This window comes from Saimiri boliviensis, chromosome 5 (assembly GCF_048565385.1).
Source record: "Saimiri boliviensis isolate mSaiBol1 chromosome 5, mSaiBol1.pri, whole genome shotgun sequence".
Classification (NCBI taxonomy): Eukaryota; Metazoa; Chordata; class Mammalia; order Primates; family Cebidae; genus Saimiri; species Saimiri boliviensis.
The window spans coordinates 69,442,747-69,458,525 of NC_133453.1; the positions used below are offsets into that span (position 1 = coordinate 69,442,747).

Here is a 15,779-nt window from a genome sequence, read left to right on the forward strand (position 1 = left end):
ATCCTCACTGGTAGATGGATGAATATTACTAACCCACAGGTCAGGAAACAAAGGCTTGAAAGGTCAAATGCCTTAAGGTCCTGCAACTACCCAGTCATGGAGTGTATTAATTTCCTAGGGCTGCTATAATAAAGTATCACAAACCCAGTGACCTAAACAACAGACATTTGTTGTCTCCAGTCTGAGGGAAGGATTCCAAGATGGAGATGTCGGCAGGGCTATTCTCCCTCTGGAAGTACTAGGGAAGGATCTGTTCCAGGTCTGTCTCCAAGCTTCTGGTAGTTCTTGACCTAAGACAGCATAACTCCAGTCTTCAAATGATGTTCTTTGTGTGTCTGTATACACATTGCCCCTTTCTAAAATACACCAGTCATACTAGACTGGGGCCCATCCCACTCCAGTATGACCTCATCTTCACTACTTATATCTGTAATAGCCCCATTCGCGACACTGACGATTAAAACATCCACATACGAATTTTGAGGGGACACAATTCCACCCATGACGTGGAGGATTGAAGCCAGGCTTTCTGCAACTGTGTGTGAAGCATTGCTTGAGCCTAAGGGTTCCAGCTTTGGGCCTCTTTTAAAGGCAAAAATTCTCATTATTCACCAAAATGTGGCCTTTTAAATAAAATTACTCTTTCAAAAAAAAATCATTAAATAGCTCTTCATATGAGATTTCCCCTTCCATTCACTAACCTTGTATGACAGCTCAGTACTATGCATTTGATGACCCTAGGAAGTTCTGAATTAAAATACCAAGAAGGTAATGGAAGCTGCACACACACCCAAAAGCACATAAGACCAAGAGAATCTATGATGACTTAGTATATCTAAATTTTCTGTCATAATTTTTTAAGTCATTTAAACACACCCACACACATACCCCGTTCTTCATTAGTGCCAAAGGGCTATGTCTGCTATTTTTATCCCTGCCAGAAATCATCACTGGGCTGAAAGAATGTAGTACTGGTGACATGACCCTGAATTTCCATTTTTAACTAAAATTCTTACTGACCCAGAGCCAGATTTCCTTCTGCACCAGAGCCTGTGGGAGTGCCACAGTGGAAGCAGCAGAGAATGGAAGAGCAGGCAGGAAGCTGGGAGCTTTGCACTGAACCAGGAAGACATCACAGCTCTTAGGAAAAGACCCGGTAAGGTGTCAACATGGCCACGCTACTGCTCCCACCTTGTCCTTACTTTCCTCATCTCCCCCCACCCCAGGCCACAGATCAGCCCTGGGATTCGGAAGAATCCTGATGGCTACTCCTCAAGATCCTCTTCTGTTGTGATTCATCCCTTGGATAATACTGTATTAATCATTAGTATTTGCTGAGCTTTCACTCTGTATCTCACTTAATTCTCTCAGTCACCCTGTAAAATAGCATGCTTCAGACTGCTATCTTGTCCATACACTCTCCCCTTTATTTAGGGATAGATCCCCAGCAGTGACTTGGGTCCACGTTGCCCAGTCAGAGAACTGTCTTTCTTAGCTTTCTTTGCAGCTAGGTGTGGCCATGTGATAAAGTTGTAGCTAATGATATGTTGTGTGAAACTGCCAGAGTCTTAAAGTAAGGAGACTTGCATTTTTCTCTCTTATTAAAATAAGTACATGAATGTTGGAGGTCCAGCAGCCATCTTGGCCCATGAGGTTCCATGGGAATGGAAATCATATTTACTGGGGCAGCTTGAGGACAGGAGGAGGTGGCTACCCTGTGGCCCTGCCATACTCGCAGTACATATGTGGCCTCACTCCCAGCTGATTTCATGAGAGAAAAAAAGAAAAGCCTAACTCTTCAAAGCCACTGTTTATTGGGTTTTCTATCACATACAGAGTTGATCTTAATCCCAACTAATTATTATAGAAGTATTATCATTCTCTTTTTGCAGATGAGGAAATTGAGTCTCAGAAAAGCTAAGTGACTTGTTCAAGGCCAAAAATCTAACTGGCAGTGCCAGAATACAATTTGAATTTAGATCCTATACCCTTAATCTCTCCAACATATATTTTGAAAACACCCTATTTCCATGCTAAAAGCACTGGAGTCATGTTTAACTGCTCCCTCTCTGTAGTACCTGTCTCCTCCCATACTTAGCACTGTGGATTCTGCCTCTCAGGGTCCAGGTACCCATATTCCTTCCCACCGTTCCTTCCCCAAGTAGAAGCCTGTGGCTGGCTGACAGCCCAGAGAGATGCTCAACTAGGAGAAGGTGAGGAAAAGTAGGGTTGTCTGCAGAGCAAAGAAGTGAAGGTGAGCCTGCGTCATTCATTTGTTTTTTTTTTGTTTTTTTGAAACAGGGTCTCTCTCCATCATTCAGGCTGATGTGCAATGGCACAATTAGCTCACTATAACCTCAAACTCCTGTGTTCAAGGGATCGTCCTGCCTCAGCCTTCTTCGTAGCTGGGACTATATAGGCATACACTACCACGCCTGGCTAATTTTTAAATATTTTGTAGAGACAGGGTCTCACTTTATTAGCCAGGCTCAAACTCCCGGTCTCAGGTGATCCTCCCACGTCAACCCCTCAAAATGCTAGGATTACAGGTGTAACCCACAACATCTGGCTTGACTCCTGTTGCAGCCAATTCTCTTAGATTGAGGGAGGTGTTGCCACTGAGAAAGGGTGGATGAGTGGGTGTGAATGTGTGTGTGTGTGCGTGTGTGTGTGTGTTAGAGGCCCAAACTGTAGAAGTAAGTGAGCTGAAGTCTAAATAAAAAGACAGTGGACAACAGATTGAAACGGTATATTGGCATCAAGGAAGAAAAAGTCATTGTCACTTTCGAAACACAGTTTCAGAATAGCAGCACAGACCAAATGCAAAGGGTAATAAAAATAGTCTCTACTGCTAGTTGAGCATGAACTCTGGAACAAGTTTTCTGGGGTTCAAATCCCAGATCTCCCACTTACTAGCTGTAGTCTTAAGACTCTTGGCCTCTAGTTACCTTAATTTCTATAAAATAAGGATAATATTAGAACTACTTCACAGAATTATGAGGATTAGTGAATTATACAACACGTAGAGAACAACGCCTAGCGTAGAAGTTACATGTTAATTATTATTATTATTGTCAAGTGCTACACATACATTATGTAATTTAATCCTCACAGCTATACTACTCTCAGCCCCAATTTGACAACTGAGGACCAGCAATCAGACAGGTTAAATATCTTTTCCAAGATTACATAGCCAGTAAGTGACACAGCTGGATGCACATGCTATAGCACTGCTCTTCCACAGCTGTCTCTTCCTGGTGATGATCCAGGTGGCACTCTGGGGAGAGGTGAATGTGTGAGCCACCACCTCCAGGCACAAGCACATACAGACAAGGCAGCCCTCACCCTCACTTTCTATTATCTCAATTACAGACTCTTTTTGATTTACAGTATGAAAATCAATTATAATTTTTTTAAAAGAAGAAAGAAAAGCCAGAATGGAGAAAATGGTACAGACATCATTTAAATGAATCCACAGCAGCTACAATAGTCAGCTAACATCATCTGCCCCAAGCACTAATGTAAAATCCATGACATGCTACAGATCTGGTTTCTCACAAGATCTAAACCCCGCATCTGTCAAGAAATAAACAAGATACGCTGACAACAGTCTAGATTACCCACATTATAATGCCTTTTTCTTATTTTGTATGAGTCTAAACCTTCGTTTCTCTCACATTGCCATTGTTCCTAAGAAGATAGGATATATTTCTAGTATATTCCAGGTATACAGGGGCAGCATGTTTCAAACTTCAGTCTGGTTTGCACTATGAGAAAATCAGATTTTATCAGCTGACTTTTTAAGTAGGATATAAGTGAGATCAAATCAGGCCCTTGGTTTCCTTAGATAATCTATTAGGTAATCTAAATTAGATGCTCTTCAGGGAGATATAACCTTGAAATTCACACATAGCTTTATTTGTTCTTCTCCTGTAAAACAAAATCCCAATATTTCAAAATGAGAAAGAATCTGAGTTGCATTTATAAGTATATTGATCAATATATGCTAAGTGAGGAGTGGATAATTTGGGGGGGGGTGGTTAACTTAATTTTTAATTTTGAGCTTCTCCATGAGTTTTTATTAATTCACTAATTCCCTGTAGCTCAAGAGATGCTAATTAATTCAAGAAATCATAATAGCTAATCATTGGCTAAATAAATCTAAAATGGAGAGAGTCTGTCACTGGAGATGCCACTGCTCATTTTAATTAAAATTATGAATTTGTGAAGTAATGTAAATAGAGATTATTGTATCTTTCCACTCCAGGAAATATTAACCCTTTGCATGGCCTCCTGAGAATCCGATAAGACTTAAATAGCCAAGAATATCTATGGAACTTAATCAATCACTGAATTAGGATATTTATCATTGCAAGTGTGTTATTCATTGACATTATAAAGCCATGTGGAATTGAGCAGCCTTGAAACACAAAATGGAGAAAGGCAAAGAGCTGAGAATCGTTGCCTTCAGGGAAATACAATCAATGTCAAGAAAACAACCACCCCAAAATGGTTAGCTTTATCAGCATTCAGCCCTACAGTGAAAGCAAATGTTCCGGATCTGAGTTTCCATTAAAAAAAAAAAAAAACATATGCAAATGCCCATTAGTCTTAGTAGTTTTATGGTTCAGAGTGATCTTATCTTGCTAACATTCAATGCCAGTGCATTTGAATGTCATTTAGAGGGATAAGAAAGGCTGTTGCAACATTTCATAACTAAATGGCAGGACTCAGCCACAATGCTCACACTGGGAAATGAGAAATAGACAAATCAGTATGCTAGATGCTGATGCAGTGGAGGAAATGCTACCCCAAAATATGGTCCCTCAGCATACTTGAGTATTTTAAGCAGAAGACAATTAAGAAAACCACAGGGCCAGGTGCGGTGGCTCACGCCTGCAATCCAAGCATGTTGGGAGGCTGAGGCGGGTATATCACAAGGTCAGGAGATTGAGACCATCCTGGCCAACATGGTGAAACCTCGTCTCTACTAAAATACAAAAAGTTAGCTGGGTGTGGTGGCATGTGCCTGTAGTCCCAGCTTCTCGGGAGGCTAAGGCAGGAGAACAGCTTGAACCTGGGCAGCAGACCTTGCATCGAGCAGAGATTGCACCATTGCACTCAGCTGAGTGACAGAGCAAGACTCCGTCTTAAAAAAATAAAATAAAAAAATAAAAAATCACAAAAACAGAAAGGTCTTTCTGTCCTTCTCCCACTCCCTCTCTCTTGAAGACCCTCGTATGACAGGTGACCTGCCCTATAACCAGAAGGAAGAAATGTTACACAGAGAGGCTGAGAAGAATCTGAGGACTTGCTAAGTTTCCCGCAGTTCACTACCATTAGATCCTGCTATACATTTATACAACTGTCTATTATTCACTCAACCTAACCACAAAAGTAGTATTCATCTGTACAACTGTCCATGATTCATTCAACCTAACCATAAAAGTAGTTTTCACTCGGTTTTTGAGTCTTTATTTCAGAAAGCTCCTGTGTCACATAAAACTTATATTAAATAAATTTGTTCCACTTTTCTCTTGTTAATCTGTCTTTTGTTATAGAAGTGTCAGCCATTAACCTCGAAATAGGTGAAGAAAAGATATTATTTTTTCTCCCCTATACCACCCAAGCCAGCCACCCCAAGAAAGAACAGTTCATGTGCAGGTGACCACCTAGTTCAAGTCATCATTAAATCCAAAGCTGAGCAGCTGTGATGCTGCTGGTGGAATTGCCCTTGACCAAAAGAAATCTATCTTGTTTGTCCCACTAATCGGCTCAAGGGCCATTGATGATGAGGTCCTAAATTTAATTCCTAATAAAGCCCCCTACAGTTTTAGAAGCAAAATGAGAAAGCATAGCTCACAAATACCTTCTGGCCAATGACATGGAAAGTATTTTTGTAGTTTATGCCAAAGAACTGAAATTAATTTGAACTTAAAAAGAAAAGTGACATCCATTAGGACCAAGGTGAAGTTGACAAAATGAAAATTATTTTTTATCTTATCGAAAGGCTACTTCTGAATGGAGCCTCCTGACAAAGCAGAAGTCTGGCTGGTACTTGAACCAGATAAACTTATTATGCAAATAGCTTTAGTCATAGGGGAAAGGGCTGATAATGAAATCACTACAAAGCCAACTACACATTATAGAGGTGACAAAACACATCAGGCAGGGTCCCAGCATATGGATAAAAAGCAGCGGAGAATTTATGTGAGCATTGCATTTAATTTATCATAACTAAGCTTTCAGGAATCATGCTTTGACAAATGCATAACTGATACATATAAATGGGTCAATTATCACAAACAACCAGAGGTTCAGAACCAAACAGGCTGATGCTTCTTTTAAAAAAACCCAAAACAGGTTTACTAATAGTATTTTAGACTTTTAAATGTTTCAAAAAATCTCTCCTACTATCTCCAAATTAAGGAGACTGGAAGTAAATCTGAAAAACACTAAGCCACAACCCAGTGCTTCTGCTTTCCTATCCCCGACCCTCCTATACACATATGCGCCTGCACAAACACATACACCTGTCCCGTCTACACAGCTATAATCATTAGACTGCAGCCAGACCAGCTTGTGCAGATCCCTGCAGGAGTACCTAAGAAGCTTTTTGGTGGGTAGTGACCAGCGTGGACTAAGAAAGACCTAGAGTATTGAACCGACTCTATTATGGCTCAGCAGTCACATGAGGACAAAGTATTAAAGGTTTTAAAGCTGTTAAGGAACTTTTAGTCCTGTTTATTCTTTTGAGAGAAACATTTACTGTGGCTTGCTCTACAAAGGGAACTGAAGAATTATCCATATAATTCAGGTTAAAAAAAGCTTTTCCTAAAATTACCAGATAATCATCTTCTCCAGCCCAGTCCTTCCAATAATGAAAAGCTTATAATCTGAAGGTCTTAATCCTCCATCTTTCTTTCTCTTGACTCTTATTATAAAAATAAACTAAGGCTCTCTCTTTAAAAAGATGTTTCAAACCCAGTGAGTACCACTGTTTATATTGAATTAGAGATTTGAATAAATACAATGAATGGCATTTGACCAAACTACATTTGATTGGCCAAGTAATGGCAGCCTAGGGTCAGCAGTCTCCCCTACAGAATGAAAGGATATTATCAGGGGCTGGGTGCAGTGGCTCATGCCTATAATCCCAGCACTTTGGGAGGCTGAGGCGGACAGATAACTTGAGTTCAGGAATTCAAGACCAACCTATGCAACATGGCAAAACCCCATCTCTACTAAAAATACAAAAACTAACTGGTCCTGGTGGCACACACCTGTAATTCCAGCTACTTGGAAGGCTGAGGCACAAGAATCGCTTGATCCCAAGAGGCTGAGTTTGCAGTGACCCAAGATCACACCACTGCACTCCAATCTGGGCAACACAGTGAGACTCTGTCTCCAAAAAAAAAAAAAAAAAAAAAAAAAAAACTGGCCAGATACAGTGGCTCACGCCTGTAATTCCCCAGCACTTTGGGAGGCCAAGGTGGGTGGATCATGAGGTCAGGAGTTCGAGACCAGCCTGGCCAACATGGTGAAACTCCGTTTCTACTAAAAACAAAAAATAAATAAATAATTAAAAAATTAGCTGAGCATAGTGGTGGTCGCCTGTGATCCCAGCTACTCAGGAGGCTGAGGGAGGAGAATTGCTTGAACCCAGGAGGCAGAGGTTGCAGTGAGCCAAGATCATGCCACTGCACTCCAGCCCAGGTGACAGAGTGATACTATCTAAGGAAAAAAAAAAAAAAGGTATTATTTGGGAATGATGGATAGGCTTCTTTTAAAATATATATAATAATCAGTTCCCTAATTTTGAGAAATACTCCCAAAATATTGCATAAGAATTTATGGTCAAAGAACTTAAGATGTTATGGGAAAACAGGACTGGAGGGCCGAGGTCAGTAAAGAATCTATGAACATCTATTATATAAACATTTTCACTAATAAAAAACTGTAAGGACAACTCATTAAACAAAAAGAAGACTGATGACATATTTCCATCTTAAACTAGTAATAAAGCACACAGTCACTTAATTTCTAATTGCCTTCCTGATTCATTAGAAACCTTCCCGACTCTACCTCCCCTGCAATTTCAACAGGATGCTTTATGCTTTGCTCCTGACAGCATGCATACTCAAAGGCATTGTTTTCTGTGTTTAGCCCTCCATTCTAGTATTCAAGACCTTTTTAGGTCTAAAGCAACTCAGAATGAGTGCACGTGGAATTCTCAGAATTGTGAAAAACACAGCAGAATTGAATTGGCATATGAGAGGATTTGCCATAAGGAACTGTCAATGTTAGGGAGGAATTTCTGCATAGCTGACCCTTGAACAACATGGATTTGAACTGCATGGATGCACTTATATGTGGATTTTCTTCCACCTCTGCTAACCATGAGACAGCAAAACCAACCCCTCCTCTTCTTCCTCCTCCTCAGTCTGTTCAATGTGAAAAAGATGAGGCTGAAGACTTTCATGATGATCCACTCCCAAGTAATGAACAGTAAACTCACTTCTCTTCCTTATGATTTTCCTAATAACATTTTCTTTTCTCTAGCTTTCTTGTAAGAATACAGTATATAATATATCTAACATATAAAATACGTGTTAATCAACAGTTTATGTTATTGGCAAGGCTTCCAGTCAACAGTAAGCTATCAGTAGCTAAGGTTTTGGGGAGTCAAGATGTAGGCAATTTCTGACTTCACACAGTGGGGGGTGGTCAGCAACCCTAACTCCTGCATTGTTTAAGGGTCAACTGCATTGTGAAAAATCTGAAGTCCAATCCCTGTCATCAGTTATGTACCTTTATTCTCAAATCCATCCAAAGAATACTCAGCTTAGTTTATGATTACAAACATACTCTTGAAAAAGTATACATAAGCCAAAGTTTTGTGAGTCAGATCACATTTTTGGAGGCATCAGGAGAGTTTGGTATGGGAAGGTGCATTAGTGAATATGTAATGGATTTTTCTAGGACAGCATCTTAGACAAGGTCAATCAAGGGTTTCTGTGTGCCGCAATGAAATGAAAAGGAAAAATCTTTGGATTCAGTCTTTACCAGCAAAATCATTGAAACCTTAGCTCCCAAATTTCTTTCCTTGGGGTGGTCTGAAATGTGGTCCCAAGCTACCAGCATGTCTTCAGCTCTTTAGTTCCCTCTACCTACTCTTTTGAGTCCTAAACCTCGGAAAGTGGCTCTTCTACTGCTCTTATGTGAGTATCTATCCTGCTGCAAGTATCTGTTTTTCCTCTCAAAATGGCCTGACACCATCACCTTTGACTTGTGGCTGCTCCTAATGTATTCTACAGCCAGTGAAAAATGTCAACATGGGGCTGAAGGGGCAATGAGATACCCTCCATCCCTGGCCTTCAACTTCATGGTCATGTTCCAACAGAGTCTTTCTTAGTCGGGTTCTTTGGGTTCCTTTCCACTTCCGTTTCCTGAGGAGCATGGCAAAAGTCCAGGAGGGATGGGACAGGCAAACAAATTCAGGTATCCTGAACTATACTACATTTGAAATGAAAATGAAAGTGAAATACAGATTCATAGCTGTTTATACAACCCCCCTGGAGCCAAATGTATTTTGGAATTCAGAGTTTTTATCGAACTTTAGAAAGGTAAACTGGTACATTTACTATACATTATGTAACAGCCCCAACAGGATCTTGGGCAGCACACTATAATCAAATATATCTGCCTCTAAACACATGAATATTCACATTAAGATAAATAACAACTATAAATAGCCTCACAGTTAAGGTCATGTGTTACCACCAAATTGGTTCACGTAAGGTTAGGTTTTGCTGTTAAATGACTCAACTACAAAAGAACTTTTATGTTTCAGAGCTCTTTGGATGTTGGAATTATGCATAGGAGATTGCTGATATGTATGTGATTTATTAAGGAAGATGATCAAAGACCCATTTTGCTTTATTGCCTGGCTTCTTTGTGGAAGCTAAGTCTGCACAGAGGCATACATTAGAAAAATTTGTGTTGACCCTTCCCCACTTCTTATTTATCAGCTATTTTGGTCACTTCTTTTCTCCTCCCATGACCTCTAAACACATTATTTGATATACCAGATCCCACAGTACGTCTTCCAAGCTCCAGTGCCTTGGTATAGTTGGTAATGCCTGGTCTAGATTCCTGTCCCCACAATTCACAAGGCCCCTAGCTTGTACCCCAGTATTCTGAGTATCTTTCTCAGATTTAGGACCCATGTGGTCCTCTCCTGGGAGTGAGGCCAAAAGCCCATGACCCCAGCACTGAGCCACTGTTGGTTTCACAGTTGATTCTGCTCTTGTCTTAATCCCAGGAAATCTTGCCTGGTGACACAGCTCCTACCAGGTATGTCACATCATCAGCTTGGCTTTCATCTTGTTCCTCATACCTTGAGCCTTGGCTGGGATACCTTACCTTGGTCCCCAGGCCTGAGATTCTACTTTGTCCCTCAATCACCTTAGAAACTGGACCCTTGTTCCCACGCCACAGGTCCTAGAGCAAGCCCAACTTTCACACTGCAAAAACTCAGTTGATGACTGCTACCTTCTGTCTTCTTTTTGGTCCCAGTGTGGGCATCAGATTTTTACATGTTTTGTACAGACATTAAACATGTCTCTTCCTATTAAACATGCCAAGTTGTCAATATTTGCTCTAGGACAAAGTAGGTTCTCAGATAAATGTGACCCATATGATAAGAAGGACTTATTATAACCAAGAGTCAAATGAAATGCCTTTTTTTCACATCTTGCAAAGCCATATTCTATCATTTATTCGAACAAATCCTGGGTCATAATGTGCTAAGAGTATAACAACTTCTAGTGACAGGTAAATTCCAATCACTATTCAAGGTCTCGCTTGGATTTCTCCAATCACTGTTCAAGGCCTTGCTAGGTATGCAGTTTTTCGTGAAGAAATACTCACTGTGAAATGAAGTGGTTGAATTCTTCACACCATTTTTCTGGATGAAGTAACGTAGGTGGAGGATTTCTGAAAAAACAATAGCATTTTTTTTTTTCTTAAAAAAAGAGAAGAATTTCATTAAAGGCAAAATAACAGCTTGTTTTTATTGATATCATTCTAAACAGCTCTAATAAAATCTATTCTCACATGGGAGTCATTTTTCAGTGGTAGATTATACAGTGCCAACCCGTATTCCTGTAGTCATTCATTTTCATTGACTGAAGACCTACTATGTCCCTGGCTTTCTCAGGACCTGTGAGAGCTACAAAGATCAGGAACATTCTTCCAGAAGCAGATGCTGTAATGAGGGGTGACACAAGCACATAAACTACTATAACAGAGCTGAGGATTATTAGTGCTATAAGAAAGCTATAAACATAGCGCTGAGGGCTTTAGTGAAATAGACTTTTAATTGTACAGGATTTTCAGTCATTATGGTTCCATTTGAATTAATTATGTGATGCATTTAAAGTATACTCATAAATTCATCAGTCGCGTTTTTAACTGTTTGCTATGTATCAACTTCTGCAATAAGCACTAGAGAAAATCAGCCAAAACAGTGTCCCAGACTCCCTGAAGTTGCTGGGTACAGAAGGAAACAGACGTGTACCATACTTAATAATTACCTAATAGTTGGAGGTCTAAGAGAATGAGAGAATGGCACAAAGAACCTTAGGTAACCAGACCACATCCCGGTGAGAGGGCAAAAAAAGGAGGGGGATGGGGGAAGAGCCCTGAGTTTGATTGAATACCCCAAAAAGATTGGATTTTAAAACAGAAGTGACTATATTACCTTCAATTAATGAGATTTTTTTTTCTAGCAATACATGGAAATAGGGGCTTCTGGCAACACAAGTTCAGAAAATGAAGAAAGTAACAGTTCTGCATGCCTGAATTATGATTGTAAATTTTAAAGCCATCATATGTAATCCTTGTTTTTACCTGGATTCTGACTGCTTCCTAAAGCCATGGATTGCTCAGATTCAATAGGCAGAGGAATGGGAAGCAGCAAGACTTAACCAGAAATAAATATATATCAGATAATGTGATCACAAGTTGCCCCTCAATATCAATTATCTTCCCAGTTCTTATGGTACAGGTTTTACTTCAGTTTTGCTTCCCATTTCTTATGGTACAAGTTTTACTTTTATGTTATACTGCCATAATAAGGGTGCAATTTCTTGAGTTCCTTATGGCTAGATGTGGTTATATGACCGAGTTCTAGTCAATGATATACACATAGAATTATTGTATGGTATTTCCAGAAAGTCTCCTTCAAAAAGTGGAGACATGCCATCCATTCTTCTCCTTCCTTCTTCTTGCTTTTTAGAGCATGATGACTGGAGCTTGAGCAGCTATTATGGACATCAGATGAACTTGAAAATGAAAACTGTGAGTTGGGAATGACAAAGCAAACAGATAGAAACCTGGATTCATGATGACATTGTAAAGCTGCCAGACCAGCTCTAGTCTCCTTCCCTCTAATCTTCTTTAATAAGAGAGAGAAATAAACTCCACCTTTTTTAAGCCACTGGTACATGCAGCTGAGTCTAATCCTCAGTCAGATAACCTTTCCAAGTATTTTCCTACCATGTGATTAGAACATAATTTGATAAGTGATATACTAAAAGCACAAGCACAATATGTGGTAGTATAAGTAAGGTGCTCCTTACTCAATCTGGGGAGTCCCAAAAGACTTTATAAAGAAGATAAACTTGAGCTGACTCCTAAAAATTAGATGGGACTTTTCAAGATAGAGAAGGAGAGTGAGGCTTAGAAAACAATCTGTACCAAGGCACAGAAATGTAAAAAAGCATAGTAAGTCCAAAACACAGGAGCAATTATTTAGGACCAGACTATATATGATCTTTTGAGTCTGAAGAGAGAGCAAGAGGGAAGAATAAGGTGAGAAGGAAGAATGATTAGAGGAAGGAGATGATGTACCTGTTCTGTGTAAGAATTTAGTTACCCTTCATATCTTCTAATTCAAAAACTAGTAAATTATCTGTGTATTACTCAGAAAGAATAACAGTTAAAGGTTGCCCTTCAGCTGTTTTGGAGGTTACCTCTTTTTTTCTCCCTTTCTCCTGGATCAGAGACAAAGGAGGAGGCTGTCTCTTTATCTCATTTACTTCATTGAACAGTATATGCCTTCATCTTTCCCTACATAACTTCAGCTTCAATTCTAGTTTGGCTGAACTGGTTCTTACTGCCTATGGCTGAGGTTTTACATCCACATGCCTGGCCAGCTCACCTCTGTGGGCAGCCTCGGTGCTGTAGCTCTCAGTGAGCAGGTTATCCTAGATCATCTCTACAACCCTTTCCAGGATTTTCACTTTCCTTGATCTTCTCAGGTTTCCTGATCATTCTGTCCTCACTGAGGTCAGTCCCACAGAGACGAGCTGCTTAAGCAATCTACTGTCTAATAGACTTAATTCACCCCCAAAGCAGTTCACCATGACTAAGTCATTCATAGACAGATTGAACAGATTTGACTGAAACAACACTAGTAGGCCAACACTGGCCAGCCCAGCAGGGAAGGGGTATCTCTTCCACAGTAGAGAGTGACCTGGCAAGGGTCCAATAAGAAATGGATGGTGAATATCCACTTTAGTGTTGAGAATAATGTACCTTCCTGTTTTCAGTCTCTTTCTCAGCAGGAAATATGCAAAAGAGGCACTGTTTAGTTGTTGGTCTGAGGAAAATGGCAGCAAACCACCACTCACCCAGGTCACCACCAACCCTCTGTGGCTTCACATGAACACCACACAGGAAACATCTTTGAAGCCTGGCATCACAGAAAGTTGGTTAAGAGAAGCTCATTTGATCTTATAAGATGTACTGCCTTTCCTGGAGTTCATCCTACTTTGGTTCAGTAAAGCAAGATCTTGTGAAAGATTATTATCTGTATATAATGAAAACCAAAAGAATGCGAAGGCTTTGCAGTACTGTGTTAGTACTGGCAATATAAATTCTAATTCTCTCACAACCCAGAAAGACCACCAGTGAAGAGAAACCATGTAGGTTACTCTTTTGTTTCATTTGTGAGTGCTTCTCCCTCTGTTGCAGCTAGAGTATTATTGATCCCAGAATTCTGTTCTTCTCCCTATTCTTTTCCCATTCCATACATTCACTGAGGGCTTACTATATGTTGATAACTTCCTAATATGCCTTGATTTCTTGTCCACCTTTTGGCTGGTGCATCTGACTACTTAAGGTCAACATGTTCAAAACCAAACATCTTCCTTTCTTAAAGCTGCATTCCACCTGGTTGTTGAAGTCAGAAACCTGGATTCTACATTCTCTCTTAGCCCCGTATGCAATTAGAGAAGGCAGAATAATGGCTCTCTCAAAGATGTCCACATTCTAATCCTCAGAACCTATTAATATGCTACTTTACATGGCAAATATGCTACTTTATTGATGTAATTAAGGTAAAGGTCCTGGATATGGGCAGGTTGTCTTGGATTATCTGGATGGGCGCAACTTAATCACATGAGTGTTTTAAAGTGGAAGAGGGAGGCAGAAAGAAAAAAGAAGAGGCAGGAGAGATTCAATGCATAAAAGGGACTACACCTGTCATTGCTGCCTTTGAAGACAGAGGAAGTGGCCATGGGCCAAGGAATGCAGGCAACATCTGGAAGATAGAAATGGGCCTCAGCTGATATCCAGCAAAGAAATGGGAACCTCAATTCTACAGATGCAAGGAAATGAATTCTGCTAGTAACCTCAATGAGCCGGAAAACAAATTTTCCCTAGCCTTAAGAAAGGAGTGCAGCCCTACTGACACCTTGACTTTAGCCCACTGAGACCCACAGCAGACTTCTAAGTTAAAGAACCACAGGATAATAAAATTGTGTTGCTTTCAGCCTCTGAGTTCATGGTGATTTGTTATGATGGTAATAAAAAACTAATATACCAATCAAATATCAAGTCTTCAGTGCTACTTCCTAAATCCCTCACTCACAACCTGTCCCCTCTTTCACATCCTAGTGCAGTCAGTCACTCATCATCTCATACCCACATTACTCCAGTGGCTTCCTCATTTTTCTCCTTCCCTCTGCCTCATATCCCTCTAATCTATCTTGTACCTGGTAGCTAGAATTTATGTATAACATACAAATATGACCTTGTTTCCTTGCTCAAAATTCTTCAGCAGATACACACTGCCAGAATGATAAAATCTTAACTCCTTTGCATGATATATACAAACGTCTTGTCTACCTGATTTCATGTCAAACCACTTGTTCACCAGATGCCATAGCACTGTGCTGCATAGCACTTGTAACTACAAAACAGATCCTATTCTTTCATGCCTCAGGGCCTTTGCACATGATGTACCTTCAGTTTAGAATGCTCTCCATAATTTGTCCACCAGGCAGGCACCTATTCATGTTTCATGTGTATCTGCAGCGGCTTACACAGCAGCATTCAGGACATTTTTTGAATGAATGCACACAAACATATATATGTCATAATCAGGCCAAGAAATGGTGACAGGATAAAATATGACTTGGTCTTCAAAGTAGCATAAAAATTAGACAAACATGGAACAGCTCTTTCAGATATGAGCAAATTCCAACTAAATCATTCACAGTAAGCAGGTTTGAAGAGTGTTGATTTGGATTTGACAAAATAAGCCTCATTCCTCTACTACATTCTTCCTTCCTCTACATCCCAATGTCTCCAGGTCCCTGAATAAATATATAACCAAAATGAGGAAATAAATCATGATTTAAACCTCATTGTAGACATCAGCTGATGTCAGGACCATTATACACACATACATGGTGGGCTAGAGATAGAAG

At 40.1% G+C, this 15,779-nt stretch overlaps 1 protein-coding gene across 3 annotated transcripts in view; it reads right to left on the bottom strand.

Moving 5' to 3' along the window:
• The window catches only part of MYO3B (myosin IIIB), a 512,276-nt gene that overhangs the window by 327,437 nt on the left and 169,060 nt on the right, over positions 1 to 15,779 (bottom strand). For all 3 annotated transcript variants that reach the window (XM_074399494.1, XM_074399493.1, XM_010352269.3), the window contains exon 8: positions 10,933 to 10,998. In XM_074399494.1, the coding sequence (XP_074255595.1) occupies positions 10,933 to 10,998 (66 nt within the window). The remainder of the gene's footprint in view (positions 1 to 10,932; positions 10,999 to 15,779) is intronic.